The sequence below is a fragment of the Hyla sarda genome, chromosome 11, assembly GCF_029499605.1.
Source record: "Hyla sarda isolate aHylSar1 chromosome 11, aHylSar1.hap1, whole genome shotgun sequence".
NCBI classification, from domain to species: Eukaryota; Metazoa; Chordata; class Amphibia; order Anura; family Hylidae; genus Hyla; species Hyla sarda.
In genome coordinates this window covers 54,203,590-54,231,452 of record NC_079199.1, presented here as the reverse complement: position 1 = coordinate 54,231,452, position 27,863 = coordinate 54,203,590, and the positions used below count along the sequence as shown (strand labels likewise).

Here is a 27,863-nt window from a genome sequence, read left to right as displayed (position 1 = left end):
AAATGGGCAATTTTTATTGGGGGAGGGGATTTTTCACTTTTTTTTTTTTTTTACATTTTTCATGTCCCAATAGGGGACTAGCTATAGCAATCATTTGCTTGCTAATACTGTTCAGTGCTATGCATAGGGCATAACACTGATCAGTGTTATTGGCAATCTTCTGCTCGATCTCAGACCAGAGCAGGAGACGCCTGGAGACAGACGGAGGCAGGTGAGGGGACCTCCGTCCGCCATTACAGATGATCGTAACCCTCGCGGCATCTGAGGGGTTAATGGCGGACATCCGCACGATCGTGGATGTCTGCCATTACCAGTGGGTCCCCGGCTGCCGTGTATGATGCGAGCACAGCTCCGATGCTCGTGGTCATACACAGGATGTAAATGTGCGTTCTGGTGTGCTCAGTACTGCCGCACCAAGACATACATTACGTCCGTGGTTGTTAAGGGGTTATGTAAAGTACTCATTCTGTTGGGTGCCAAATGTAGGCTACATTCACAACTCACAAATGAGAAGACCGTAAAGCTATCGCAGCAGAGCAGAAATTAAGGAATCTTTCCTTTTAGGGGAACTTTTTTGTGTCTTCCTGTTCCTTAATTTTGATGCAGTTTATTCAGAAAACAAATCTGTTAAGCCTTATTTGTGATGGGGCTGGACAAACCTATCTGCCTCTTGGTGTCTAATCCTTTCTATGGAGCTGCAGATGCTGTCAGATGACAGGATGACTCCGTCAAAAGTGCCTTTGCTAGTGTTGATGAATAATTATGATTTTCTCCCCAGGCTCAAGTGTCAGCGGCGGGGTAAAAAAGAACTGTTATGTTATTCAGTATCTCATCCTGATCATGTACATATCATTTTTTTGTGTGTCTATGACCTATATTTCTCTCAGAATTAGCTTTATTTCTAAATTACCTTAATGTTGTTGACCAGAATCAGGGGGGCAGATCCCTTTCTTCTCCTTAGGGGATAACCACTCCCCCTCCCTCACTCTCCTCAGTCACTTGTCTACGGATTGAGCATCTGTAACCCTTTCCTTTTTGGTTTTATGCTATACACACACACACACACACACACACACACACACACACACACACACACACACACTGTGTGCTTACAGCTTTTGCAAAACTACAGCTCCCAGCATGCCCACACATCCTTTGAGTTGTAGTTTTGCAACAGCTGAAGGCATATGATTGGTAAAACTCAGATTTGCAGCAGTGTTGCTGCAGGCTGTGTTCCTCCTACTGTTGCAAAACAACAACTCCCAGCATGCCCACACATCATTTGGCTGTGCAGACATGCTGGGAGTTGTAGTTTTGCAACAGCTGGAGGCATATAATTGTAGCCCCCCTGTATTTGATACACACACTGGCCCAGATTTATCAAACTGTGTGAGATAAAGTGGAGTGATTTTTCCACAGTGACCAATCACAGCTCAGCTAATGAGCGCTGGTAAAGTGTAAGCTGAGCTGGGATTGGTTGCTATCAGAAAATCACTCCACTTTTTCTCACACAGTTTGATAAATCTGGGCCATTGACTTAATTTATTCATGCGCATTACCTAGACAACACAGATTTACACACATACATATATATCCACACACGTATACATGCAGGGACACTTACTTTAAAAAAAAAAAAAAAAAATCCTCCATTATGTCCCCATCTTCAGTCACCAGCTTCTTTCATCATCTGCTCACAGGCAGCAGTGTACTCCCGCCCCTCCCCCCTTCTCCTCACATAGGAGACTGTGAAGTGAACACAGTGAGGGAGCCGATCACAGCAGCTTCAGATCTGCAGACCTGTCAATCATGAACTGGGTCCATGACATAGGTGATGACGAGTGGACACAGCCAGGCTGGTATGTATCCCAGGAGGCTGGGGGCAGCTTTTTGACCATGAAAGCAATTGCAAATCCTATTGGTTTTGCATGCTTTACAACATATCAAAAATGTTTATATCTGACAGTACCCATTTAAGTGCTGAAGTACCTATTGCCTCCACCTTCCCTTCCTCAGGTTGAACCTGAGGAAGACGCCTGCTCCGGCATTGAAACGCGTTTTTCTGAATAAATGACCCTTGGTTATCCACATTTATCTTACCTCTTAATAAGCTATCAGAATTGCTGTATACACTACGATCCATTGCCTGCGCCTGTATTAACCCTTAGTGGTTTGGAGGTTATATTGGAGTGTAACTGTAGAGGAATTAAAAACTAAACTTGTTGCGTTGTTACTCAATGATGTAGGAAGAGCTTAAAAAAAGTTTTACAGATTATCTGCTTGTTGCATGAAGATTACGTTTTAACCAATTTGAGCAACCAAATATTGTTAAAGGGGTACTCCGGTGGAAAACTTTTTTTTTCTTTTTTAAATGAACTGGTGCCAGAAAGTTAAACAGATTTGTAAATAACTTCTATTAAAAATTCTTAATCCTTTTGGTACTTTTTAGCAGTTGTATGCTACAGAGGAAATTGTTTACTTTTTGAGTTTCTTTTTTGACTTGTCCACATTGCTCTCTGCTGACACCTCTGTCCATGTCAGGAACTGTCCAGAGCAGCATAGGTTTGCAATGGGGATTTTCTCCTACTCTGAACAGTTCCTGATACAGGCATCAGGTGTCAGCAGAGAGCACTGTGGACAAAAAATAAAAAATAAAGATTTTCCTCTGTAGCAAACAGCTGCTAAAAAAATACTGAAAGGATTAAGATTTTTTAATAGAAGTAATTTACAAATCGGTTTAACTTTCTGGCACCAGTTGATTTAAAAAAAAAAAAAAAGTTTTCCACTGGAGTACCCCTTTAAGGTGTAAAAATCAGATAAAATATTTGCCTTACGCTTATTTATTTTCTTGTTACAGCACACGTCTCATGGAGACACTCGGCAAGATGTCCCGTCCCGGCCTGGCCGTTCTGGAGCACGAAACAGGAACTCTATAGCCTCCTGCGCCGATGAGCAGCCCCACATTGGTAACTACAGGCTCCTAAAAACAATTGGCAAAGGAAATTTTGCAAAAGTAAAACTGGCTCGGCACATCCTCACCGGCAGAGAGGTATGTCTACAAGAGTGTTTATCACTCCCACTTTTTCATTCACTGTTCTCCCCAGTGCATAGTACATTGCATAAGAAGTAAAGTGCATGCATATTTCAATGTCAGTGTGTACTGAAATGTTACTAAAGCGTGCGTATGGTTTGGAGACTTCATTGTGTATTCACTAAAGCACTCTGCTTAAATCTGTGCTTTGTGCGCTTCAGTACACAATGAGCTTGTTTGCAGTAAAAGGTCACAGGAAGACTCTTCATGCACAGATTTGTGTAACTTTGACTTTGCTTACGTTGAATGCATTTAGAATATTCTAATGAAAAGAAAATATTAATTTGTGTCTGACTTGACTTCTATGAAGAGCCTTCCACTTTCTTATGGATAAGTCACATTTATGCTGTATTCTCATGGGTATTTTGACAAGATACAAATAGGGGACAAGGAAGACCTTTCTAAATGAAATCATGTGATCACTAACTTTTATCCAGTGGCCAAATAAGATCTCATTGGAGTAGCAGAAGGTTGAGTTTGAGTCCCAGTCTAATCGTTTCCAGTTGGTGGTTGCCAGCCACTTATCTTCCTAAGACTAGGCTTACACAAAATATTTTTGGGGGATTGCATTTTGGCATGTTTAAAGGAATGCTCCCGTGGAAAACTTTTTTTTTTTTTTTTTAATCAACTGGTGCCAGAAAGTTACAGATTTGTAAATTACTTCTATTAAAAAAAAAATCTTAATCCTTCCAGTACTTATTAGCTGCTGAATACTACAGAGGAAATGGTTTTCTTTTTTTTGAACACAGAGCTCTCTGCTGACATCATGACCACAGGGCTCTCTGCTGACATCTCTGTCCATTTTAAGAACTGTCTAGTAGGAGAAATTCCCTGTAGCAAACATCTGCTGTTCTGGACAGTTCCTAAAATAGACAGAGATGTCAACAGAGAGCACTGTGGTCATGTCAGCAGAGAGCCCTGTGTTCCAAAAAGAAAACAATTTCCTCTGTAGTATTCAGACCCTAAAAAGTACAGGAAAGATTAAGATTTTTTAATACAAGTAATTTACAAATCTGTTTAACTTTCTGGCACCAGTTGATTTAAAAAAAAAAAAAGTTTCCACAGGAGTACCCCGTTTAACCCCTTAAGGACTCAGGGTTTTTCCGTTTTTGCACTTTCGTTTTTTCCTCCTTACCTTTTAAAAATCATAACCCTTTCAATTTTCCACCTAAAAATCCATATTATGGCTTATTTTTTGCGGCGCCAATTCTCCTTTGCAGTGACATTAGTCATTTTACCCAAAAATGCACGGCGAAACGGGAAAAAAAATCATTGTGCGACAAAATCGAAAAAAAAACGCCATTTTGTAACTTTTGGGGGCTTCCGTTTCTACGCAGTGCATATTTCGGTAAAAATTACACCTTATCATTGTTCTGTAGGTCCATACGGTTAAAATGATACCCTACTTATATAGGTTTGATTTTGTCGCACTTCTGGAAAAAATCATAACTACATGCAGGAAAATGTATACGTTTAAAAATGTCATCTTCTGACCCCTATAACTTTTTTATTTTTCCACGTACGGGGCGGTATGAGGACTCATTTTTTGCGCCGTGATCTGAAGTTTTTATTGGTATGATTTTTGTTTTGATCTGACTTTTTGATCACTTTTTATTCATTTTTTAATGTTATAAAAAGTTACCAAAATACGCTTTTTTGGACTTTTGAATTTTTTTGCGCGTACGCCATTGACCGTACGGCTTAATTAATGATATATTTTTATAGTTCGGACATTTACGCACGCGGTGATACCACATATGTTTATTTATTTATTTTTTTTTTACACTGTTTTATTTTTTTTATGGGAAAAGGGGGGTGATTCAAACTTTTATTAGGGAAGGGGTTAAATGACCTTTATTAACACTTTTTTTTAACTTTTTTTTGCAGTGTTATAGGTCCCATAGGGACCTATAACACTGCACACACTGATCTCTCATCCTGATCACAGGCGTGTATTAACACGCCTGTGATCAGCATTATCGGCGCTTGACTGCTCCTGCCTGGATCTCAGGCACGGAGCAGTCATTCGTCGATCGGACACCGAGGAGGCAGGTAAGAGCCCTCCCGGTGTCCGATCAGCTGTTCGGGACACCGCGATTTCACCGCGGCGGTCCCGAACAGCCCGACTGAGCAGCCGGGATACTTTCAGTTTCACTTTAGAAGCGGCGGTCAGCTTTGAGTGCCGCTTCTAAAGGGTTAATACCGCACATCGCCACGATCGGCGATGTGTGGTATTAGCCGCGGGTCCCGGCCGTTGATTAGCACCGGGACCCACGCGATATGATGCGGGATCGCGGCGCGATCCCGCTTCATATCGCGGGAGCCGGCGCAGGACGTAAATATACGTCCTGCGTCGTTAAGGGGTTAATGCACCAAAAACATGTTAAATATATGTCCCCTTTTTTTTTAAATGGGAATAAACGTTGTAGTTCACAGGCTACTTTTTAAATACACTGTGAAAAAAATTACATGGCACATATTCTTTGCAGACAAGGTACCAGACATCCAGGACACACAGCTTTACATGTGCCAAAGTGTGCAACAAATTCTGGCACAAGCTCTCGCACATGTTTAAGGCTGCATTCACATCTCGTTTTTGCAATATGGTTCCTGAATCCAGTTTCAGTGTAAAATCCATATGGAACCATATTGCAAACTGTATGTTTAGACATGCCATTTGAAAACCGTATGCCAAATGTAGCATCCGGTTGTGTACGTTTTGCGCCATTTACAGTTTTATTCGTTTTTTTTCCCCATACATAAAACCGGATACAACCCGTATACTTTAAAAAAAAAAGTAGTGGTCAATGGGAACCAAACAGAACCATATGTGCGTACAGTTCCATCAGGTTTGCACAACACAGTTTTGCAGTTTGCACACGCTCAGTGCACGCCAAAAGTTCTTCCCACAAATAGAACAAGAAGAACTTTATTTAATGAAGGACAAACCTAAAACTGTATCAGTTTTTTTTCCCCAAAAAACTTATTAAAGCGCATGCAACGGAACATCCGTTTTCAAAATGCCTATGGTTTAAAACCATACAGAGCAGGGATCGACCGATATCGTTTTTTTTTAGGGCCGATACTGATAATCGCTGGAGGTTAGGGCCGATAACTTATAACGATATTCCGGTATAAGTTATCGGCTAGTTATCCCCCCCCCCCTGTGACACCGCTGCAGATCATTGCATTGCGGTGGGTCGGGGGGGGGGGGCGGTCGCGGTGTGGGGGGGCATTATCGGCTTATCGGCAAGGTAATTGCCGATACCGATAATGCCCAAAATCGTGATTATCGGTTGATGATATCGGCCATACTGATAATCGGTCGATCCCTAATACAGAGTTACATACGGTTGTACACGGTTCGGTCTGGTTTTCAGCCATGTTTTTTTACAAAAAATCTGATACGGGAACCGTATTGCAAAAACGAGGTGTGAATGCAGCGTAAGCCAACTAATAGTTGATATAGGCTTATACAAGGCAGTCTGACACCTTTTGAAGTTTACACTGTCTAAGAATTATATTGTTAAATAAATCTGGACCATAGACCGGTATGATAACTGGTACTTCTGCCAGTCAGCTGTTGGCACATAAAGATTCCTAATATAATTTCCTTCTATTTAAAATGTTTTGCCTTTTTATTAGATGCTCCCAAGAAAGCACAATATGATGTGTATTGCTTTGTGAGGAGCATACAGGCCCCTTCCACATCTGAAACTTTAAATTACTGTCAGCTGAGACCCAGTGTGACTGTGCCCTGGACACTTACCCTTTATGCACCAAGCCTGTAAATATTTAAAACCATGGTTCTGTGCTATACTAGGCCCCGTGGCATGACAGCTTGGGTGGAATATCTGTTATACTAAGCCCTGTAGCACAACAGCTTAGATACACATGTTGTGTGGCACAAAAGCTGGATGAATTGCATCTTTGATGGCTTCAACTTCAAGTGGCGAGTTACACTCTGGGAAATTGGATGGATGCTGCAATGGGTGTTTGTGTGGCACCTCTGCCAAGAAGGTGCCTTGTTTCTCTAATTTAACATTTTAAAACTGGCCATTGGCATATCGGAGAGGGGCAAAGACTGCTCCCATTATGCTTTCATTTTCCCTGATAGAGACCATAAGGCATTCAGACACCGCTACAGATTTGCTTTAGAGCATACGGGAACACCCATAAGATGCCAGTATTGGGGAAACCTCCAGCTGCCGAGTTTTCGGTGACTGTGTTCTTTGCTACTTGATTATTCAGCAGAGATGTAGGATTTCAGTGTGAGTATTTGTCGCTTAGATTCGAGAACAGAGCAGCAGAGATATTATAACATTCAGTGATCGTGTATATAATCAGTGATACTGGGATATTTTGTTTGGTTTCCATTACCACCAGTTTGCCATAATAATTGCATTTAAATGCTATCTTTGGATAATTTCCTTTTGCTATAATTCTAGACAGTAGATTTCACTTGATATTGTCTTAGAGCTTTCTAATCCATTTTTATGGTGCTTAAATATTTGTGTGTTCTCTTTGTCATTATTCAGCGGTGTTTCTATGCCACTGCTAAGGGGGGGCCCCAAATCACAGTGTTCCCAATAGATTTGACGGCTTATCTGACATTCGGACAGCCCCCATCTGTGCTCTCATGTGGCTCTAATCCGCTGTGAGGCACCTCTGCTATAATTTAGCTTCTATATATTGTGCTTTGAATAGCATCCAAGTAACAGTGTGTTCTGGGAAATATCATTGTGTGCCCGGCTAATTGATCTGGTGTTGGGTTACATTCCCATGAAATGTGCCAGCGTTCAGGTAAACCTTGTTTACAGGAGCGCTGGCCACATCTCTGCTTTGCCTGCACAGATTTGCAAACTATTTTATCTGAAAAGTTAAACTAAAGATGTTTTTCTTTCACTTTAGGTCGCAATAAAGATAATTGACAAAACCCAGTTAAATCCAACTAGTCTGCAAAAGGTAAGATTCAAGCTTGTTACATATCCTAGTATCGGCTTACAAGTTGGCACACGTACTCTGTAGCTGCATAATCCAGAACAGCAGAGCAAGGTGACTTCCTCTTGCAAGCTGAAGGACACCTAACACTTGTCATATGCGAAAGAAAGCCAGTGTAAATGGTTGACAGGCGAATAGAGGAATGGAAGACGTTAGCAGGTTCTTTGTCTACCCTCTAAAACCATGTTGTCAGGACTTCTTAACCGCTTAAGGACCAAGCTAATGAAGCCTGTACGCCCCTCAAAGACCAGGCCTGTTTTTTTCAAATCTGGGATGTCTGTCTTTATTTGAGAATAACTCTGGTAATGTTCATTCAGTGTAAAATGAAAGTTACCTGGCACTGGTGCAGAAACGGCAGAAAGAAGGGTATGCACAAAGGCAAGTGCTTAGAACCACTATGTTGAATGCAGCTTCAAGGAGGTAATTATGCTCTGAGCGGGCGGTGCTCACATGTAGCAAAGGCGGTCAATATGTATATCAGAGCAAGATAGAAAAAAATGGAGCGACTCACCCAGGACCAGCAGGAACTTGAACAAAATGCTTTATTTGTGAAGCAGGATATGTAACATGGTAGCACACGGGAAGGCTAGGATGGTAAGTGGGGGAGCAGCAGACGTCTCCGGGCCACGGTCCGTATCGCGCACCTGTGCACTTCGTCAGGCCCCTGACGTGGCCCGCAAACGTCTGCTGCTCCCCCACTTACCATCCCGTGTGCTACCATGTTACATATCTTTTCTATCTTGCTTACACATTTTTTCTATCTTGCTCTGAACTCAGGTAATCTTTTGCCAATGAAAACAATTCTGAGATTGTTTTTTGTCACAAGTTGTACTATATAAAAATAGTAAAAGTTAATCGATATCATTTGTATTTTTTTATTTAGAATGCAAGAAACCGTGACATTTTTGGAAAAAAGATTTTTTGTTATTTTGACGTTAATAGGTTGCATACATGTTTATTTTTTTTATCAAAAATTATAATTTCATAGGTCTACTTTATTTCCTCAACTTTTTTTTTATTATTCACAATTTAGATGTATTAGAGGCCTAACAAATTTACTTGACATTTTGAAAATTTGCAAAGTACATCAAATTTTTATGTTTTAAGCAAGGATTGCAGCAACTGAGAAGTAGTAGAACATGGGACCCCCCCCCCCCCCCCCCCCCCTCCGAATGACACCATTTTAAAAACTAGACCCCTCAAGGTATTCGCTAGGGGGTACAGTGAGTATTTTAATACCAAATTTTTTTGGCAGGAATTATTACAAAGTTGGTGTTTCACAAATGCATCATTTGTGGGACATATTTTTTATACATCACTTCTGATATTGAAAGAAATGCACCCTATATTTTATTTAGCTGCTTGTCCCATGTTCGGAAATACCCCCGCTTTGGCCATATATGGTTCCTTGGCCGCGTGGTAGGACACAGAAGGAGAGGAGCGCCATTTGGCTTTCAGGGCAGAAAAGTACCCCCACCCCCACAAGTGACCCCATTTATATACTGCACCCCTACAAGTTATTGGCTAGACCTCTCTGATTGGTCCTTGGTCGGCTGGCAGTATAACGCGTCTGTCTGTGACAGTTAAGGCTCCTGATGTATATATCCGCCATGTTGTGGGAATAAGCACCTGCTCATGGCTAATATATCCATCACTGCTGCGGCTGGGTAGCTCAGTGTGTCCGCTCATGACTGCCGGCAAGAAATCCGCCGCTATGAGTGGACACACAAAGCTACCCAGCCGCAGCAGGGAGCTCATTACCATGACTGCTGCATAATGTGTAGGATTACATGGTGGGTATACGCAGCATATTACATGCTGCGGATGTCCGCCAATGCGATCCTACACATTATACATTTTTTTTTATTAGATTCATTTAATAAATGTATTTTTTTTTTTTTTTACACTTTTATTAAATTTTTATTTATTTTTACACTTTTATTTTATTTATTTTTACACTTTTTAATGCTTTGGAATACTTAGTAAGTCTACTTATTTTTTACTTTTTCTTTACACTTTTTTTAAAGTCCCCATAGGGGACTCTTTATAGCAATCATTAGATTGCTTATACTGTTCAGTGCTATGTATAGGGCATAGCAAAGATCAGTATTGTCGCCGATCTTCTGCTCTAGTCTGCTGGAAGGCAGATCAGTGCAGAAGACCCTGGGAGACTGACTGAGGCAGGTGAGGGGGCCACCGTACGACAACTTGGCTGATCTAACCCCCCCTTCCCTATCTGTATTGATCACGGCACCTGAGGGGTTAATGGCGGACATCTGCGAGATCGCTGATGTTCGCCATTACCGGCGGGTCCGTGGCTGCTGACAGCCACCGGAACCCACCGGAAATGAAGCGAGCGCATCTCCTGCGCTCGTATCACAGCCACGCCGTAAATGTACGGCGCTGTGCGCTAAGAGGTGCTATGCGTGCATGTCCTTAAGGGGTTAATTGAGCCAAATTTATCAAGTCCTGTGCACCTTTTTGGTACAATTTTTAAAGAGTAAAATCTTTACTACCTTACACCAACATTGATAAATGTCCCCCATAGTCCTTGGGTTGTGTGGGATATCACACGGCTCCGCTCTTTAGTGGAAATAAGCTGTGATATGAAGTACAAACCAGTCAATTTCTACATGAAAGCAGCCATATTTTTTTGTAATCTTGGATAACTTCTTTAATATGAGCATTTCTCTGTATTGACCCACAAGTAGTGTTTTAGTCTGCAAGCAGAGTAGAATTGTCCTTGTAAGTTTCTGGAAGAAAAGCATTTTTTGGTTCTTGCAGTGGTTGCCTAGACGTATGGGGTTAGACCTTACAGTAGTCACATGTGGGGTCAGCTGTCTTTCCCACCCCCATAAAGGAAGGTAGGAAGAGCAGTTCCCATAAGCAGCAATTTCCTCCCAGCTCCTGTTATCCTGCTGTCACATCAGCCAGAAATCTGTAAGAATGGGACAGAGGGGGAGGGGTGCAGGAATGTCATTCTCAGACAAAAGTCCTGTTCATGCTTTAGAGCCACAGACCCGAGACATCAATCTTCCATCTAGACTGCTGAGTGAACTTTTTCCCCTTCTTGACTTTAATGTTACACAGCTTAACCCCATTTCTGCTAGGAATAGGCGTCCAGTGTCCCCAACCTGTGGCACGCTGGGAATTGTAGTTTTGCAACAGCTGTAGGGCCACAGGTTGGGGACACTGCTTTTTACATTCCAGTTCTCAGCCTTTGCCTTTGTCCTTAAGAAAATGTCATCAGGTCTTGGATAATATTTAATCTTTGACTTGGTACAGTAAGATATATGGAAGCCGAGAACATAAAGCAGCTATAGATTTGTCAAGTGAAAAGAATAATTCTTAGAGGCAGAGATATGTGTGGGCATATTAACCTGTGACCTGCCAGGGGGAACCATCTGTTGTCACCTGACTGCTGGCAGCGTTTTAGCTCACATATAGTAGGTTTGTGAAAGTTGCTTTGAGCACCATGTGGCGTCTGAGTAAATCTGCACCCCCCCCATGGTTTCATACAGTATGATGGCACTTCACTAATGCACAGGGTTCTGCCCAGTCAGCAGTGCTTCGGATTAGACTCATGTTTTTGTAATGTTTGGTAAAGGGCACAACTACTTCCTGTTGGAATTGTTCTAAGTTACAGGTTTGATTCTGCATGTGCCTTTCATTGAAGGTGTGGCAAGGGTGGCATAAGGGCTGTTTTGTAGAAAGTCTTTTGCATCAGTTAAAGGTCTATTGTGTTCAGTGTTAACAATGTATTGAAAGGCTTCTCGGCAGACACATGCTTGTTCTATAAAGGTATTGTTTAGATTCTTTTATCTGCTCATTTCGCTGCTATAGACTGTCCATTATTGGGTTGCACTTGTGAATAAAAAGCCGCTATAGGCACTGCTTACCCCAGTCATGGGAATTTTAGAGGTTCCTTTTATAAAGGAAAATCTGTGGTTCTGAAGAACCTGTCATCTAGACAACAAAACAGGTCATTGGCTTAGTTCATATGCAAACAATTGTGCCAGCAGGCAGAGAATTGCTTTAGTTTTTCAGGGTGCCTATTGGTGCGTTGTACTAATGAATATTTAAATGGATATTCCAATCTCATAAAGTGAAAGCAGATCACTAGGCCCAGGCACCTGATGTGCAGGGTGCTAAAGCACAACTCCATTCAAGAGACAGGGACCAGTTTCAGCTCCTGCACAGCCAAGGGGCAGGGAGCACCGCTGTGCAGACACTGTAAAGGGTTTGCCTAGGATTTCTGCAGCATGCGCCATGTGAACCTACTCCATATTCCCCCATACACGTTAGAAAGAACCCCAAGCACAACTATTTTGGAAGGACCAGCTGACTTTCTAATTCTCAGAGGTAATCCACCCAGAGGGGGTCCTGCAGCAGCATACTACTCCTCCTCTCCTCTGAACACAAAAAGGCTTGGGTGAGCCAAAAATTCATATGTATGAAGCTAAATTTTAGTTTTAGTTTTTGTCCTCCTCACCTTTCTAGAGTCATAACTTTATTTTTCCATCCACAGACCCATATGAGGGCTTGTTTTTTGCACTGCCAATTGTACTGGGAGAGATGGCTAGTGGCCTAACAAAGGTGCTACAGAAATAATTCATACTCTCCTGCCCTTATCCCCCTCCTGCTACCACATTGCTGCTCTCCACTTCTTCCTGCTTCTGATTGTTCTGTCAACCCATTTAGGTCTATAGTTGCTGGTTCACTAAAAGCATCCTATCCACATCTAAAGTCTATAATATTTTATCAAACCCTGCCCCTGGAATAATGGAAGAACAGATTGCAGAGAACCTTGAAGCTTTTACAGATTCCTTTTGGGGATCAAATTGCAGGCAGTCGTGTGCAGCATCTTTATTGCCTTTAATATTTTATGAGATATTCATCCAATACTGCCTGACAGTGGCTTTGCAGAGCACAGAATGCTGCTCAAGTGAGATATTGCCAGACTGTAAAGCCCATTTTGAATAAAAGCAAGGCAAGTGTGTTGTAATATGTCTATTTTGTTTTAGGCCACTGTCTCATGAATAAAATGGGCTTGTCACCAACAACTGCTGGTACTGCAACTTATTCCTGTTCAGGTGAACTTTATATGTTCCCTTAAAGAGGTACTCTCACCCTAGACATCTTATCCCCTATCCAAAGGATAGGGGATAAGCTGTCTGATCACGAGGGGTTCCGCCGCTGCGGACCCCCGCTATATTGCATGCGGCACCCACCTGTTTTTTTGTCCGGAAGCGCTGGAGGGTCTGGGTCGCGACCATGGGAACGGAAGTCCGTGACATCAGGACTCCGCCCCCGTGTGAGGTCACGCCCCATCCCCTCAATGCAAGTCTATGGGAGGGGGCGTAACAGGGGATAAGATGTCTAGGGTGGGAGTACCCCTTTAAGTGTTCATAAAAATACAAAATGTTTATTGATGGCTTACTACACCCCAATGTTACCGAACTTGGTCAGGATACTGACTCCTGCATCACATCTGCTGTGGTGATGCCCTTTTATGCTGTGTTGTTACGTTTAGTGTTGGTACGCCAAATAGGTCCCAATCCCCCTTCACAAGCACCTATAACTTCCATTGTTCCAGCCAGTAATGTGAGCTTATGCACCTGTACCCAGGTTGGAAGCTTCTAATCTTCCATTTCTAGCAGAGAATGAGGGCTTTTGAGGGGACAGAAGCTTTGTGGACATCCTGTGTCTCCTACAAACTGTGGCTGTGCTGAAACATGAGGTTTATTACAGAAAAGACTATAATGGACTATAGTGGTACCAGACTTGTTTTATTAAATGCATAGGACAGTGAATGGAACTGGTAGTACGCTGGAAAATGGTTAACCCCTTAAGGACCTTTAGGGCACAACTCATTTTTATTTTGGCATATTCGTGTTTTCCTCTTCACCTTTCATAGTCATAACTATATAACATTTTCTATCCATAGAACTGTAGATCCTCCTAACAGTGAATGTTTTATTATTTCTGGAATTACCTAGGCATCCCTGCTGGTTCAGGTGATATGTCCAGTGACTTGCACATCCTCGGCCTATACTTTCTGTGGATGATGGAGGGGGTAGTTTTTATAATCTAGGTTCTGTTTTCTTCCTTACCTTGTAATCATCCACTTTCAGCTGAAGTAAGGAAACAGAAGGTGTTGTTTTGGTAACTACCAGTGTGGGCAGGATGGGATGATTCACTGGTAAAGGTCTGGCAAGCAGAAACCATTCCTTCAAGCAGACACTAGATCATTGTTTCATATGAAAATGACGCCTTGGAATTAACACTTGTGATACATCTTCAGTCCTTAGCTCACAGTTTACAGAGATGAAGATTAACCAAGTGATTCATAAGTGATGTGCTGTGAAAGTTACCGCTAAGACCTGCAACATGTTGTCTTATTCACCTTCAAGGTAGAAAGAGTCAGACTTTCCAAAACGTTCCCTGTTGATGTGTACTCTGCAAGGGATGGGCAAACTCAAACACTTCCAAGGGGGTTAGGAACCAGCTTATAAAATATTTTCATACATCATATTAGGGATTGAGAGTTTGAGGAGAGTCATTTGAGTTGAGTCATTTGAGTCAGGATCCACAAGTCTTGACCAGAGTGTGGCTACTAAGAATGTCTCGCTCTCTGGAGCATCTGTTCTGTATTATACGGACAGACCATTAATTTAAAAGAGCATGGTGTAATGCCCAATTTCCCCTGTGGTGGCACTGCAGAAAATGTGAACACCTTACAGGAGATTGTTAGGACTTAGGAGATTGTTAGGAGATTGTCCCAGCAGGGGACACTTTGGCCTGTTTTGTGGTCGAGTGAAGCTGGTCTTATTTGACTTAACTAGTCAAACATTACTATGAGCTATAGCCACCCCTAAAGGTGTCAGTTTATTAAAAAAAAAAACATACAGTGGTCCCTCAACATACGATGGTAATTCGTTCCAAACGACGCATCGTTTGTCGAATCCATCGTATGTTGAGGGATCCGTGCAATGTAAAGTATAGGAAGTTATACTCGCCTGTCCCCGTCGCTCCGGACTGCGTCCTCATCGCTCCCGATACGGTCCCGCTGCTCCGGAGTCGTCTTCGGGATCCTCCAGCTTCTTCTGCATCTTCTGCAGGGTCCGGGCCTCTCTTTCTGGTGACGTTATTACGCTGCTGCGCCGGCGCGGCGTGCGTAGTGACGTAATAACGACGCCGGAAAGCGAGGCCCGGACCCTGGAGAAGATACAGAAGATGTCGGAGGATCGCGAAGTGGACCCGGGGCAGCGGGGATAGGTGAGCGAACCTGTCCGGGATGCTTAAACTACTATCCGACAGCAGCTTAAGCATTTTGCGCTGTCTGATAGCAGTTAGTGCGATGGCCCTGACATATAAAAGCATCGTATGTCGATTTTATCATATGTCAGGGCCATTGCATGTTGGGGGGTTACTGTATATGTATCATTGTGGGAAATGTAAACTGGTACTGAGGTAAAAGTTATGTAGTTGCTTAAATTAGTTGATCAGGTTCCCCCTTTTTATTTTTCAAATTACCTTTTTGGAAATAAAAGAAGCAATCTATTTGGTTTCAGTGTACTGTCCCTCTAATATTCCATTAAATTTAAGTATTTCACATTAGCCCTCATTTACTATTGCAAACCTGACATATTTTGTTGGGTTGTGCGCCAGATTCTGTTGCATTGCGCAACATTTGCATTTGTGCCAGAATTGAAAAAAACCCCGACTATTTCTCCATTTTGCTAAGAAAACCCGGAAGTGGGCATGGCCCATTTTCACAAAAGCCCAACATGTTTACTAAGGTTTCCACATAAAATGTGGTGGATTTGAGCTGAGGAAAACCCTACAGATCAGAGCATGTGTAAAAAAAAAAGTGTAGGGAAAGTCGAAAATGTAGTTATACCTTAGTAAATACCGTGGAAAATAAATTGTAGGGAATTAAAACCCACAAAGAAACCTACACTCCATTCTTAGTAAATAAGGGTCATTGTCTTTTAATGTTTTATTTTTTTTCACCTGGACGTACTTAATTACATGCCATCTCTAGCCTTATTCTTGCCGCATTTGGGATAACTGCTATTTGGCCCAAAAAATAGAATCTTTACATGGCACTTTTATCAATGTGATCCCAGTCAGAGTTGGGTCATATGACTAATTACTTTATGTAAGTGCTGCATGACCATCACACTGCATTTCACATCCATATACTTTTTGCATGAGTGTGTGTTTTGGGCAAAAGCAGTTGTAGCCCTCTTTAGCCTGATCGTGAGAGAATGTCACACATTATGTAACTCATTGCTTTAGACTGGGTTCACACTAGTATAATATGGACATATTTTCGTCTGTAATGCGACCACCCAAACTGCTGACTTGCATCTGTAAAAGACTTTTCTCAAGCGTCTATACCAGGTTTTCTAATTGAGTAATTTCTACAGGAAGCTTATGGAGTTCTGCAAGCCTGACTTATTTCTGCAACAAATCTAGTGTGTAAATATACCGTATTTATCGGCGTATAACACGCACTTTTTAGGCAAAATTTTTTAGCCTAAAGTCTGTGTGCGTGTTATACGCCGATACACCCCCAGGAAAGGCAGGGTAGAGAGGCCGTCGCTGCCCGCTTCTCTCCCTCTGCCTTTCCTGGGGTCTAGAGCGCTGCTGTCGGCCCTTTTCACCCCCTGGTTATCGGCGCCGCTGCCCGTTCTGTCCCCCTGACTAATAATTACCTGAGTCGGATCCGCGCTGCTCCAGGCCTCCGTCGTGCGTCCCCGGCTTCGTTGCTATGCGCTGAACGGCGCGGCGCATGACGTCAGAGCGCCGCGCATAGCAATGACGCTGGGGACGCACGACGGAGGCCTGGAGCAGCGCGGACCCGACTCAGGTAATTATGCCACCGGGGATGGGGGGAGGCAACGGGGCAGCGGCGCCGGCAATGGGTGCCGCTGCCCCTTCTCTCCCCCTGGCTGTCGGCGCCGCTTCTCTCTCCCTGGCTATCGGCGCCGGCACCGATAGTCAGGGGGACAGAACGGGCAGCGGTGCCGATAACCAGGGGGTGAAAAGGGCCGACAGCAGCGCTCTAGACCCCAGGAAAGGCAGGGGGAGAGAAGCGGGCAGCGACGGCCTCTCTCCCCCTGCCTTTCCTGGGGGTGTATCGGGGTATACACGCGCACACACGCACCCTCATTTTATCATGGATATTTGGGTAAAAAACTTTTTTTACCCAAATATCCTTGGTAAAATGAGGGTGCGTGTTATAGGCCGGTGCGTGGTATACCCCGATAAATACGGTACTTTTAGGCCATGTTGACACAGTGGGTATTTTGAGGTCTACCTGGAAATCGAGGGCAGACGCTCCGTAAATAGTGGGTGCCAGCTGAACTATTCCGGTGCTAGGACTGCTCGAAAATGCATCGTCTTCATAGACAGCAATGCATATCCGATCGGATTCCGCTGGAATTGGATTTTCCGCTGCAGATGTTTTCGCTGTGTAAATTCTGCAGGGTATAGCAGAATCCCATTGTCTGGATTCCGCTTAAATTCCGTCTTGTGAACATGGCCTCAGATGATGCATAGCTCTGTCCTAAAGAATATCTTCTGTATTTGTAGGTTTGGTACATCCCTGGTAAACCTGTTAATGTGTCTTGTATATCTCAATTTACAGGTTGTGTGGGTTTTTTATACGTTCCTTCCAGTGTCCAGACATTCATGTCTGGGTGACGCATATTTATTACGTAGATGTGCTCATGGGCAAGATCTAATCATATAGCTCTACAGTGGATGCCTGCCACTCCCTGTACTTATGTAAAGGTAATAGCCTGGGTGTTGTGGATTAGGGTTAAGTACTGGTATAGCTGTGCCCACATACAGATGTATTTACAAAGGACATAGAGACCCATTCTTATTGTTTAAATAGATTAATATCTCATCTCAGGTCGGTTGTCAGATGGGGTTGTTTGTTCTCCAAACAACTTATACAGAGAAATGTAAAAAAAAAAATTAGCTCCAGTTAAGCAAATGACATTAACCTCTGTCTACCGAGGCCAGACATGTTATGGGGCCTTCGTTCATGAGATTGGTATTGGGTCCCACCTCTAGGATCCAATACCTATCAGTCATTTATGGCATATCCTGTCAAAATGGCATTACCCCTTTTGAGGTTCTTTTTGGAAATATAATGAAAAGTTATTGAATAAAGGTATTTTCCCACTAAAATAACTTTGAATCCATTAATAAGATAATGTGATAAGGTAATAAATTTGTAATCGCTGTAAACTTTATGCAAGAACTGGGCATAAGGTGGTCAATAGAACACGCATAGTATTAAAAGTAATGCCAATGCGTGCAAATCTATTTAGGAAATACATAGGATGCTGCTGGCTTATTCTCAAGGCCCAGCCCGATTTGCATCTTGGGTTAATCTGATGCTGCTGAGATCCCCGCCCAGTATAAAGCATTAATTGACCTAATTTTTTTTGTGATCTATTATTGAGGAGGTCTTACTGACATGCTGAGCTTAAACTTCCTGCTCTCTGTTTCCGCTGCTTTTAAGTGTCTGTGGAAGAAAAGCAAATGTCTTGCCGCTCGCTTCCTCTGATACATCGAGTGGCTGCCCCGCTCGCACTGCTCGCTCTCGGATGGCCTGGGTGGAGTAGGAAGCTCAGAGTCCCATATATAATTTACATCTCGCATCAATCAGCTGACTGTTAATGGACATGATAATTTTTTGTTCTAAATTTAGGAGCTAATTCAGTCTGGATATCCAGTTCTTTCCCATTGTGAACAGTGTTTGTCCCATATAATTACTGTGAAAAGTGCATGCCTCATGTCGTTGTTGTAAGACTTGTTTCCTTCCAGCCTCGAATCATGCTCTGTTTGTTAGGCATGAGGAATAGGAGAGATTCCATCTAGTTTTCTCCACTGGGTGGATATAAAGGATCTGTAACTTTTCCATATGGGGGCCACATTTCGGCACTCTCTTATTAAATTTAGCCAGTAGTTTCACTTTTTTTAAAACTCTGTAACCTTAGGGTCCAGGCTGGCTTATGGATTTTAACGTGTCATATTTGCCAAATCCCTGGAGTGTTATGTTTACATGGGGTTTTGTAGTGCAGTTTAAATCACATAATGCCCATTATAAATCTTAAAATATGTCTGTTTTTAAGTTTATTTTTTTTTTTCCCCCCTCATATGAAATGTTTAATTCCATGGGAAAACAAGTGGCAGTTCACATCACAGCTGTTAAGAGATGTCACACCCCCTCCCATAGACATGAATGGAGGGGGTGTGGCGTGACAACACGTTTCCAGCACCGGAAACAAAGTGTTCTGAACATACTGTTTAGAATGCCAGGTGCGGCACAGAGATCCCGGCGGTCCCAGCGGCAGTACCCCGGGATCAGACATAAGATGTATGTGGGTGGAATACCCCTTTAAATTTAAGGCAAATTTTTCTTGTAAGTCCAGCGTATTTTTGAGCCTCAAACTACTGTGTGAATATAGCCTGAAATGTTGCTTTTTTCCAGGCCACATGGTTGGTTCGGTATCTTGAATAGCTTTTCATCTGGCCTCCGATGTAGAAGCAGAGCTGACTGGAGGAAAGAGACATGACACTTCCTTAGCATGCCCTAAGTTCTAGTGCTGAAATTGATGGCATATCCTAGCAATGTATTGTCAGTAATTTTTTATATGTAAACCTCTTTAATGCCATAGGGACTCTATGCAGGTGTAGATGAATAGGGGATTTGGGGGGGGGAGAGTAGTCACCATTTATAAATTTTCAACCCTGATATGGTAATTTTGTATGCCCCTGCTGATAATGGTTATTCACATGCCGTAGTGGATTTGCTCTTGTCCCTAAAGTGCTAAAGGGGTTATCCAGCATAAGGTGATTTTAGTACGTACCTGGCAGACAGTAATGGTCATGCTTAGGAAGGATCTGCACTTGTCTTGGGCTAAATGGCTATGCTGTGAGTCCACCAGAACACTGTGGCTAGCTTTTTGTGAACTTGTATTTCCTGTTTTCAGTTTTCTTGTTTGCCTACAAATCCCATGATTCCATTTTCCTCCTTCCCACACATCAGCTACCCCACCCATTGAAACATAAATGAGCTGTAGACCTGTGGTTTTCAATCAGGGGGCCTCCAGCTGTTGCATTACTTGCAGATTGATCCCTCCACCCATTGAAGCAGACAGGCTCCCTGTCATCAGCTGACTAGTGAGTCAGGTCTCGACCGCATTGCAAGCTGGGAAAAATCCGAGACTGCAGTCATTTTGTATGCTGTTAAAAATAAATATTGGGAGGAAAATCACATAAGAATTGTGAGAAACCCATCACACACAGGTACAGACACTATATTATGAACTACACTAACTTTACAGCCCATGTAGCATAGTCAAATAAAAAAAAATCCTGGAATACTCCTTTAATGCAGTTTTACTAAAGGTGATCCTACCTGTTAAGTGATGCCATTAATGTTTTAGCGGTTGCACTTGTCATTAATACTTTTATTTTCTGTCTTCTTTTCAGCTCTTCAGGGAAGTACGAATAATGAAGATTTTGAATCATCCTAATATAGGTGAGATTTGTTTGCCATCCTTCTGAATACAGTTACAATATGTTAAATGTGCAGCACTGGTAGGCCTGGTACTTTTCAAGATGCCACAACAGTGCATGTCTGGCCCCATAGACTTATAAAGGGGTACCTCAGCTTCCAAAGTCTTGTCCAGCTTATGTGCTCTGTGCACAGATCCCAGTGAAACCTCCACAGTAGCAACGAAAAGTGTCTTGGATCCAGCGCTTGAATAAAAGAACTTCCAAAGTTTATTACGGCAGTATAAAAATAGATCCATCCTGCAGTGATACTTACAAAAAATACAGTGATGGAAAAACTGTTGCCATAGGTGCCCAGGTACACCTTACTGTAGTCCTGAAGGACTCTATTGACTTATAGTGGGTTCCATTATGTATTTATTTTTCTGCAAGAGTAATGACACAGTTTACACTATTTTTTAGAGAGAAATATTAATCCTAACAGAATTCACATTCATGGAAACAGCCATGTGCAAGGTATATTGATTCCATTATGGTCAGCTGCCTCTAACAGTGTTTCTCAATTCCAGTCCTCAGGACCCCCTAACAGGTCGTGTTTTCAGGATTTCCTAAGTCTTTCACAGGTGACATAATTATGGTCAGTGAATCAGGTATCACCACAATTATATCACCTGTGAAAGACAAGGCAACTCCTGAAAACATGACCTGTTAGGGGGTCCTGAGGACTGGAATTGAGAAACACTGCTCTAACATCACCTTGTTGGGACCCTTTACACTACATAAAGTTACAGTACGTTTATTTAGGATCACTTTATACCTAATACACCAAGCCCTTGGCACTTATAAACTTGAAGTATTTACCTGAAGAAAGATCACATCTGTTCAGCTTGGTGTCACATGGTAAATCCATGGCCCATCTAAGCATACAGATCTACTGACTGTATTGATATTGTATAGCAGAGCTGCTTCCGCTTGGATATTTCTGCCCTCTATAATACCATGACGCCTTGATACGGAGATCGGGTCCATTGTCACATTACATGTCTTGTTTTGGCTTCAATAAGATCTGATGTCGCTGTCATAATCTAACATTCACTTGTAACATATTTACTTTTTATGCATGTGAATAGGGTAGTTTCTTCAGCATTAGTATTTATTATTATTTTTTTTTTTACAGAATGCCACAATTATTTATACCCTTAAAACATTGAGCAGTCTTACAATTTGTGGCAAAAAATTGGTATACATACCGTACACCACATTTATTTGGTTTAAACACTTCTGCTTTGTCCAGTTAAGGGGCATATCATCCATAAAAGTGGTGGTAACTTATTGTCTGACAACTGGGACCTCCCCAGCCACTGTGATAAAGCTGACACATTCTAAGACTGTCTAGTCTAAGTTTACTTGTCTAATAATTAGAATGTATTACAGTAGAACCTCCCAGGGGGAAAAACTGTCCAATATTGAGAGATGTCCCCTATTGGGAAAGAAGTCTCAAATCTTTCAAAATGACCGAACACTGTACTGTGCTCCAGAGTGCAATTCCGTATAAAACAAGATAAGAAGCAATATTACAGTACAATCTTCCTGTGCCATTTAATCCCTCCTTATCACCCCCTGTACCATTTCATACCTGTGCCAAATCATTACCCCCTTGTGCCACATCACTTTTCTCCTACCCTCCGCCACCTGTTGTTCTTCTTACCTGGCCAGCATGCTCAGGTACAGGGGCTTTCAGCAGGTTTGACGTTTTCTGATCTGATGTCCTCTGCGGTTCACTCACTTAGAGCAGCAGCAGCTGCTGACTGCACTGACAAGTGATTTCATGAGTGCCACTTGTAAGTGCCCGTAGCCTGCCGCTGCTCACAGCCTCTCAGTAAGTGCAGCGCAGACTTTTGGAGAATGTCAATCCTGCTGAGAGCTCTGCACCTTAGCCTGCTCGCCTGGTAAGGAGAACAGGGGGAGAAGGGAAGGGGAAAAGGGATGTGGCGCGAGGGGGGATGACTTGGTACAGGGGGATGAAGACACAGGTGTGGGATAAAGGGGGGGAGAAATGGCACGTTTTGGTGAATGTGGACAGAGGGTAATAAAGGGGAACTAGCTCAAGGGAAAATTATGTGGCACAGAAGGTAATAAAGGGGGGATGGTTTGACACAGTTGGAATAAAGTGGCATGGACAGATCAAGGGTTGGTGTTGAATGATTTGGCCAACAGATGTACAGAAGCAGGAGGAGGGGAAAGAAAACGGCGCACCTCTATTCTAGTTAGGATTCCTAGCAAACATGGTGATATATTTTATATAGTACCGTATTTTTCGCCATATAAGATGCACTTTTTCTTCCCCAAAACTGGGGGGGAAAAGTTGGTGCGTCTTAGACGGCGAATACACCCCTATCGCGGCGGTCCCTGCGGCCATCAACGGCCGGGACCCGCGGCTAATACAGGACATCACCGATCGCGGTGATGCCCTGTATTAACCCTTCAGACGCGGCGGTCAAAGCTGACCGCCGCATCTGAAGGCAAAGTGACACTAACCCGGCTGTTCAGTGGGGCTGTTCGGGACCGCCGCGATTTCACCGCGGCGGTCCCGAACAGCCCGACTGAATAGCCGGGTTAGTGCTTACAGGGCACAGGGAGGGACCTTACCTGCCTCCTCGGTGTCTTCTCCGTTCAGGGATCCCCGGGTCCGGAGCGGCGGGGACACGTGACTATTACCTCCTATGCAGTGGTCTTCAATCTGCGGACCTCCAGATGTTGCAAAACTACAACTCCCAGCATGCCCGGACAGCCGTTGGCTGTCCGGGCATGCTGGGAGTTGTAGTTTTGCAACATCTGGAGGTCCGCAGGTTGAAGACCACTATTGGGTTCAAAATCTTAATTTTTTTTAGATTTTGCACCTATAAATTGGGTGTGTCTTATACGCCGGTGCATCCTATAGGGCGAAAAATACGGTGATTCATCTTGTAAGTTGAGGTCATAGTAGAATACTTTGTTTTTAGATTCCCCATCCTGTCAAAAATCATAGCTTCTCTATTTAGATTTCTTCATACAGAATATTGTTTCTTATTGACTGGTATGAACTGCACATCTGTAAACCAACCCAGGCCTACTAGTGTTCTGTTTTTATTGTATTTCTGACCCTACATGTGTGTACAGCATTTCCTGGAAATCCCATTCTAGTAGCACAAGGGATTAATTAAAACCCTTACTCATAATTTCCCTTACTACTCACTAAGCCCCCGGATGCTGCAGGATTTTGCTTTGTGTTCAGTGTTACTGTAGACCAACGCTCTGATCTTGTCATACTCATGCATGCTGAAGTATGTTGAACACAATACACATCTGTAATACACAATCTGCCGTCTATTAGGCTGCTGAGAATTTTTCGCAGTTGTTGTTCATTAACGTTATCGAATAGGAAGAAAAATTAATGGTCTTTCTCATTTTTCTCCAGTTAAATTATTTGAAGTAATTGAAACGGAAAAAACACTCTACTTAATAATGGAGTATGCAAGTGGAGGTAAGTGATCCCAATAGCAGCCGATAACTGATAGCTGTAAGATCAGTTCTATGGATGATGCACTCAGTCCACTGTTCAGTACGAGACTCGGGTGACGTGATTGAGACACACAACCTCCCATAGCCCTTTCTAGGTTGTTATTGTAGCAGATAAGAATAGTTACTAAGCAAGCACACCGCTTAAGTGGTTAATAGTGGCTTTAGGAATGCAGAAAGTTGCCCTTTGCATGCAGCTTAGTTTCACAGAAGATACTAAAGCTGGATTTCAGGGGGTTTTCTGTTGGATTTGGGTAAAGGTAAACTATAGTGGTGTTCAATGGGATTATTGGAAGTCCAGAAAAATCTTTTTCATTTTATTAATTTCAATTTGTTTTCTGAAAGTGCATGGGCAGCAATACACAGAAGAGACTTTCCAGGGTGATAATCATGTATAGCGATCTGGCGTGGGTTAATAAACCATTTCCGGTTCTCATAAGGGTAGACTAACATGCCTGAGGATTCGGCTAGTACGTTAAATGTGTTTAATTGTGGGTAATAAACCTCACTTGCCTTTCTACCTGGTCTCAGCGCCTGATGTATCCTGTCTCTTTGTTGGAGGAGTCTTGCCTCTTGCATGCTACACTGGGGCGTGGAGTGGCTGCAGAGACCGTGAATTTGATATATGCTATCCCATTGTTGTACTTGGTCAGCAGTACAACCACCCGTGGTAAGAGCAGTTCACATTAGTGTTTCCCACTGTACCGAAGGTATTACACCACGGAGCGCATCCTTCCATCTTTTATTCTGTTCTTTATAAGGGCAGACAACTTGAAGCTTCCTCTTTGTACTAGGTGGAATATATCAGTATACCTTATAGCGTGATCAACTGTTTTAGCCGTACACCTTTATCTCTAGGCTGAGTGTGTGTGTGTCGTTTTCCTACTTTGACCTTTTCAAGTATTAGTCCTTGAGCTTTCTATTAACTTTTATTGTAAATATCTCCAGCTGCTGGCCAGTGGAGAATCCAAGGAGTATAAAATAGTTTGCTGCAGGCAGCACCTAGAGCAATCGGTGAAATGTAAGGAAGAAAGACATTCGTGGTCATGGACATCATGCATGGGGTGGGAGGTGGGTTTCCATTGCTTAGGAGTGAGTCTGATGTCTGATGTCCAGCCCTGTGTGCCAGCACTCCTGATTGTTGGTTTTCCTATTTGCAAATGGCATGCACTGTTTGTGCTCCCACGTTTACTAGATAGTTTTAGGAAATTTTAAACATGACTACCCCTTGTAGATAATAAAGCCAACTAGGGGCATTCAGTGATTAAGAGAAGATAATTATCATCTACATTCACTGGCCACTTTATTTGGTACACCTTACTAGTACAGCGTTAGACTAGGGTTGGGTGGTATACCAGTTCATACCGAATACCAACATTTTTGGGCTGCACGATATGAATTTTAGCCCATACCGCAATACCGGTTGGGCCCCTCCCCCTTGGGAATGAATTATCAGCCCAGCGCAGCGCTGTCCCCACATCGGGGAACTAATCATATGTGACCCACCTGCGCTGTTCTGCTCCCCCCCAATTAATTATCAGCCAAGCCAGCGGGGTACTACTCACAGATGTCAAGCAATGCCCCCCTCCTCTTTGTTGCGGGCCGACACCGGCGCTGGAACTCTATACTGTACGCCAGTGGCCTCCAACCTGCGGACCTCCAGATGTTGCAAAACTACAATTCCCAGCATGCCCGGATAGCCAACACTGTCTGGGCATGCTGGGAGTTGTAGTTTTGCAACAGCTTGAGGTCCGCAGGTTGGAGACCACTGCTGTACGCTGTATCCCTATGCCCGGGCTGCAAAAGATAAAGAAAAAAAACTTTTAACTTACCTACGTCGGCCCTGGAATGTCAGACAGCCGTCAGCCTATCACTGGCCGCAGCAATGTCCCTCCCCGGCCGGTGATAGGCTGAGCCCACTGTCATGTAAGAAGCCGGCTTCTTACATGACAGTGGGCTCAGCCTATCACTGGCCGGGGCGGGACATCGCTCCAGCCGGTGATAGGCTGACTGCTGTCCTCCCCCGTCCCCAGCGTGCGGCTGAGATGGGTGAGTTAAAGGGGTAGTCCAGTGGTGAAAAACTTATCCCCTATCCTAAGGATAGGGGATAAGTTTGAGATCGCGGGGGGTCCGACCACTGGGGCCCCCTGCGATCTCTCTGTATGGGGGCCCGGCTCTCCTGCCAGATAGCAGGTGTCGACCTCCGCACGAAGCGGCGGCCGACACGCCGCCGCAATACATCTCCATGGCAGAGTCGGAGATTGCCGAAGGCAGCGCTCCGGCTCTGCCATAGAGTTGTATTGAGGGGGCGTGTTGGCCGCCGCTTCGTGCGGAGGTCGACACGCCCCCTTCCCGCGGGCTGTCAGGGCTCCGTACAGGAGATCGCAGGGGGCCCCAGCGGTCGGACCCCCCACGATCTCAAACTTATCCCCTATCCTTGGGATAGGGGATAAGTTGTTCACCACTGGGTTCACCACTGGACTACTCCTTTAAGTTTATTTTCTGTATCTTTTTTGCAGCCCGGGCATAGGTATAAAGCGTACAGCAGTGGTCTCCAACCTGCGGACCTCCAGCTGTTGCAAAACTACAACTCCCAGCATGCACGGACAGCCGTTGGCTGTACGGGCATGCTGGGAGTTGTAGTTTTGCAACAACTGGAGGTCCGCAGGTTGGAGACCACTGGCGTACAGGGAGTTCCATCGCCGGTGGCCCCCAACAAAGAGGAGGAGGGCAGTGCTTGACATCTGTGAGTAGTATCCCGCTGGGCTGATCATTAATTGGGGGGGGGGAGCCGAACAGTGCTGGCGGGTCAGATGATTTGGGGGGGGAGACGAACACCGCGTGCTGGTCACATGATTGGGGGGGGGGGGTTTGGGGGGACAGAATAGCGCTGGCGGGTCACATGATTTGGGGGGGGGTGAGAAAATACCGTTATATACCGTGGAACCGCCGTAAGTAAAAAAAAATATAAAAATACCGTGATAAACACATTTGGTCATACCGCCCAGCCCTACGTTAGACCCCCTTTTGCCTGCATACTTTCTACAAGGCGGTGGAGACATTCCACAGATTATGATCCATATGGAGATGAGGTCATCACAAAGCTGATGCAGAGTTGTCGGCTGCACGGTTATGATGAGAATCTCACATTCCACCACATCCCAAATATACTCTCTACTCTAACGATTGGAGTACAGTGAACTCAATGTCATGAATCAGATGACGAGCTTTACATGGTTCATTATCCTGCTGGAAGTAGTCATCAGAAGTTGGTTCCTCTGTGGAAATAAAGGGAAAGACATGGTGAGCAACAATACTCAAGTAGGCTGTTTGTGTTTGAAAGATGCTCAATTTATACTAAGGGGCCAAAATTGTGTCAAGAAAATGTCCCCCGAACCATGACACCACTAACAGCAGCCTGAACTGTCGATGCAAGGCAGGATAGATCCATGTTTTCGTTAGTTTTTTTTACACCAAATTCTGACCCTGCCATTTGAGTGTCACAGCTGGAATTGAGACTCATGAGACCGGACGATGTTCTTCCAGTCTTCCATTGTCCAATTTTGGTGAGGCTGTGCGAATTGCAGTCTGTTTCTTGTTCTTAGCCGACAGGAGTGGTGGGACGTGTTGTGCATTCAGAGATGGTATTCTGAATACCTTGGTTGTA

General features: G+C 43.7%; 1 protein-coding gene across 3 annotated transcripts in view; it reads left to right on the top strand.

Moving 5' to 3' along the window:
* The window catches only part of MARK3 (microtubule affinity regulating kinase 3), a 95,248-nt gene that overhangs the window by 19,812 nt on the left and 47,573 nt on the right, over nt 1-27,863 (top strand). For all 3 annotated transcript variants that reach the window (XM_056546939.1, XM_056546941.1, XM_056546940.1), the window contains exons 2-5: nt 2,858-3,049; nt 8,003-8,056; nt 20,615-20,663; nt 24,096-24,161. In XM_056546939.1, the coding sequence (XP_056402914.1) occupies nt 2,858-3,049; nt 8,003-8,056; nt 20,615-20,663; nt 24,096-24,161 (361 nt within the window). The remainder of the gene's footprint in view (nt 1-2,857; nt 3,050-8,002; nt 8,057-20,614; nt 20,664-24,095; nt 24,162-27,863) is intronic.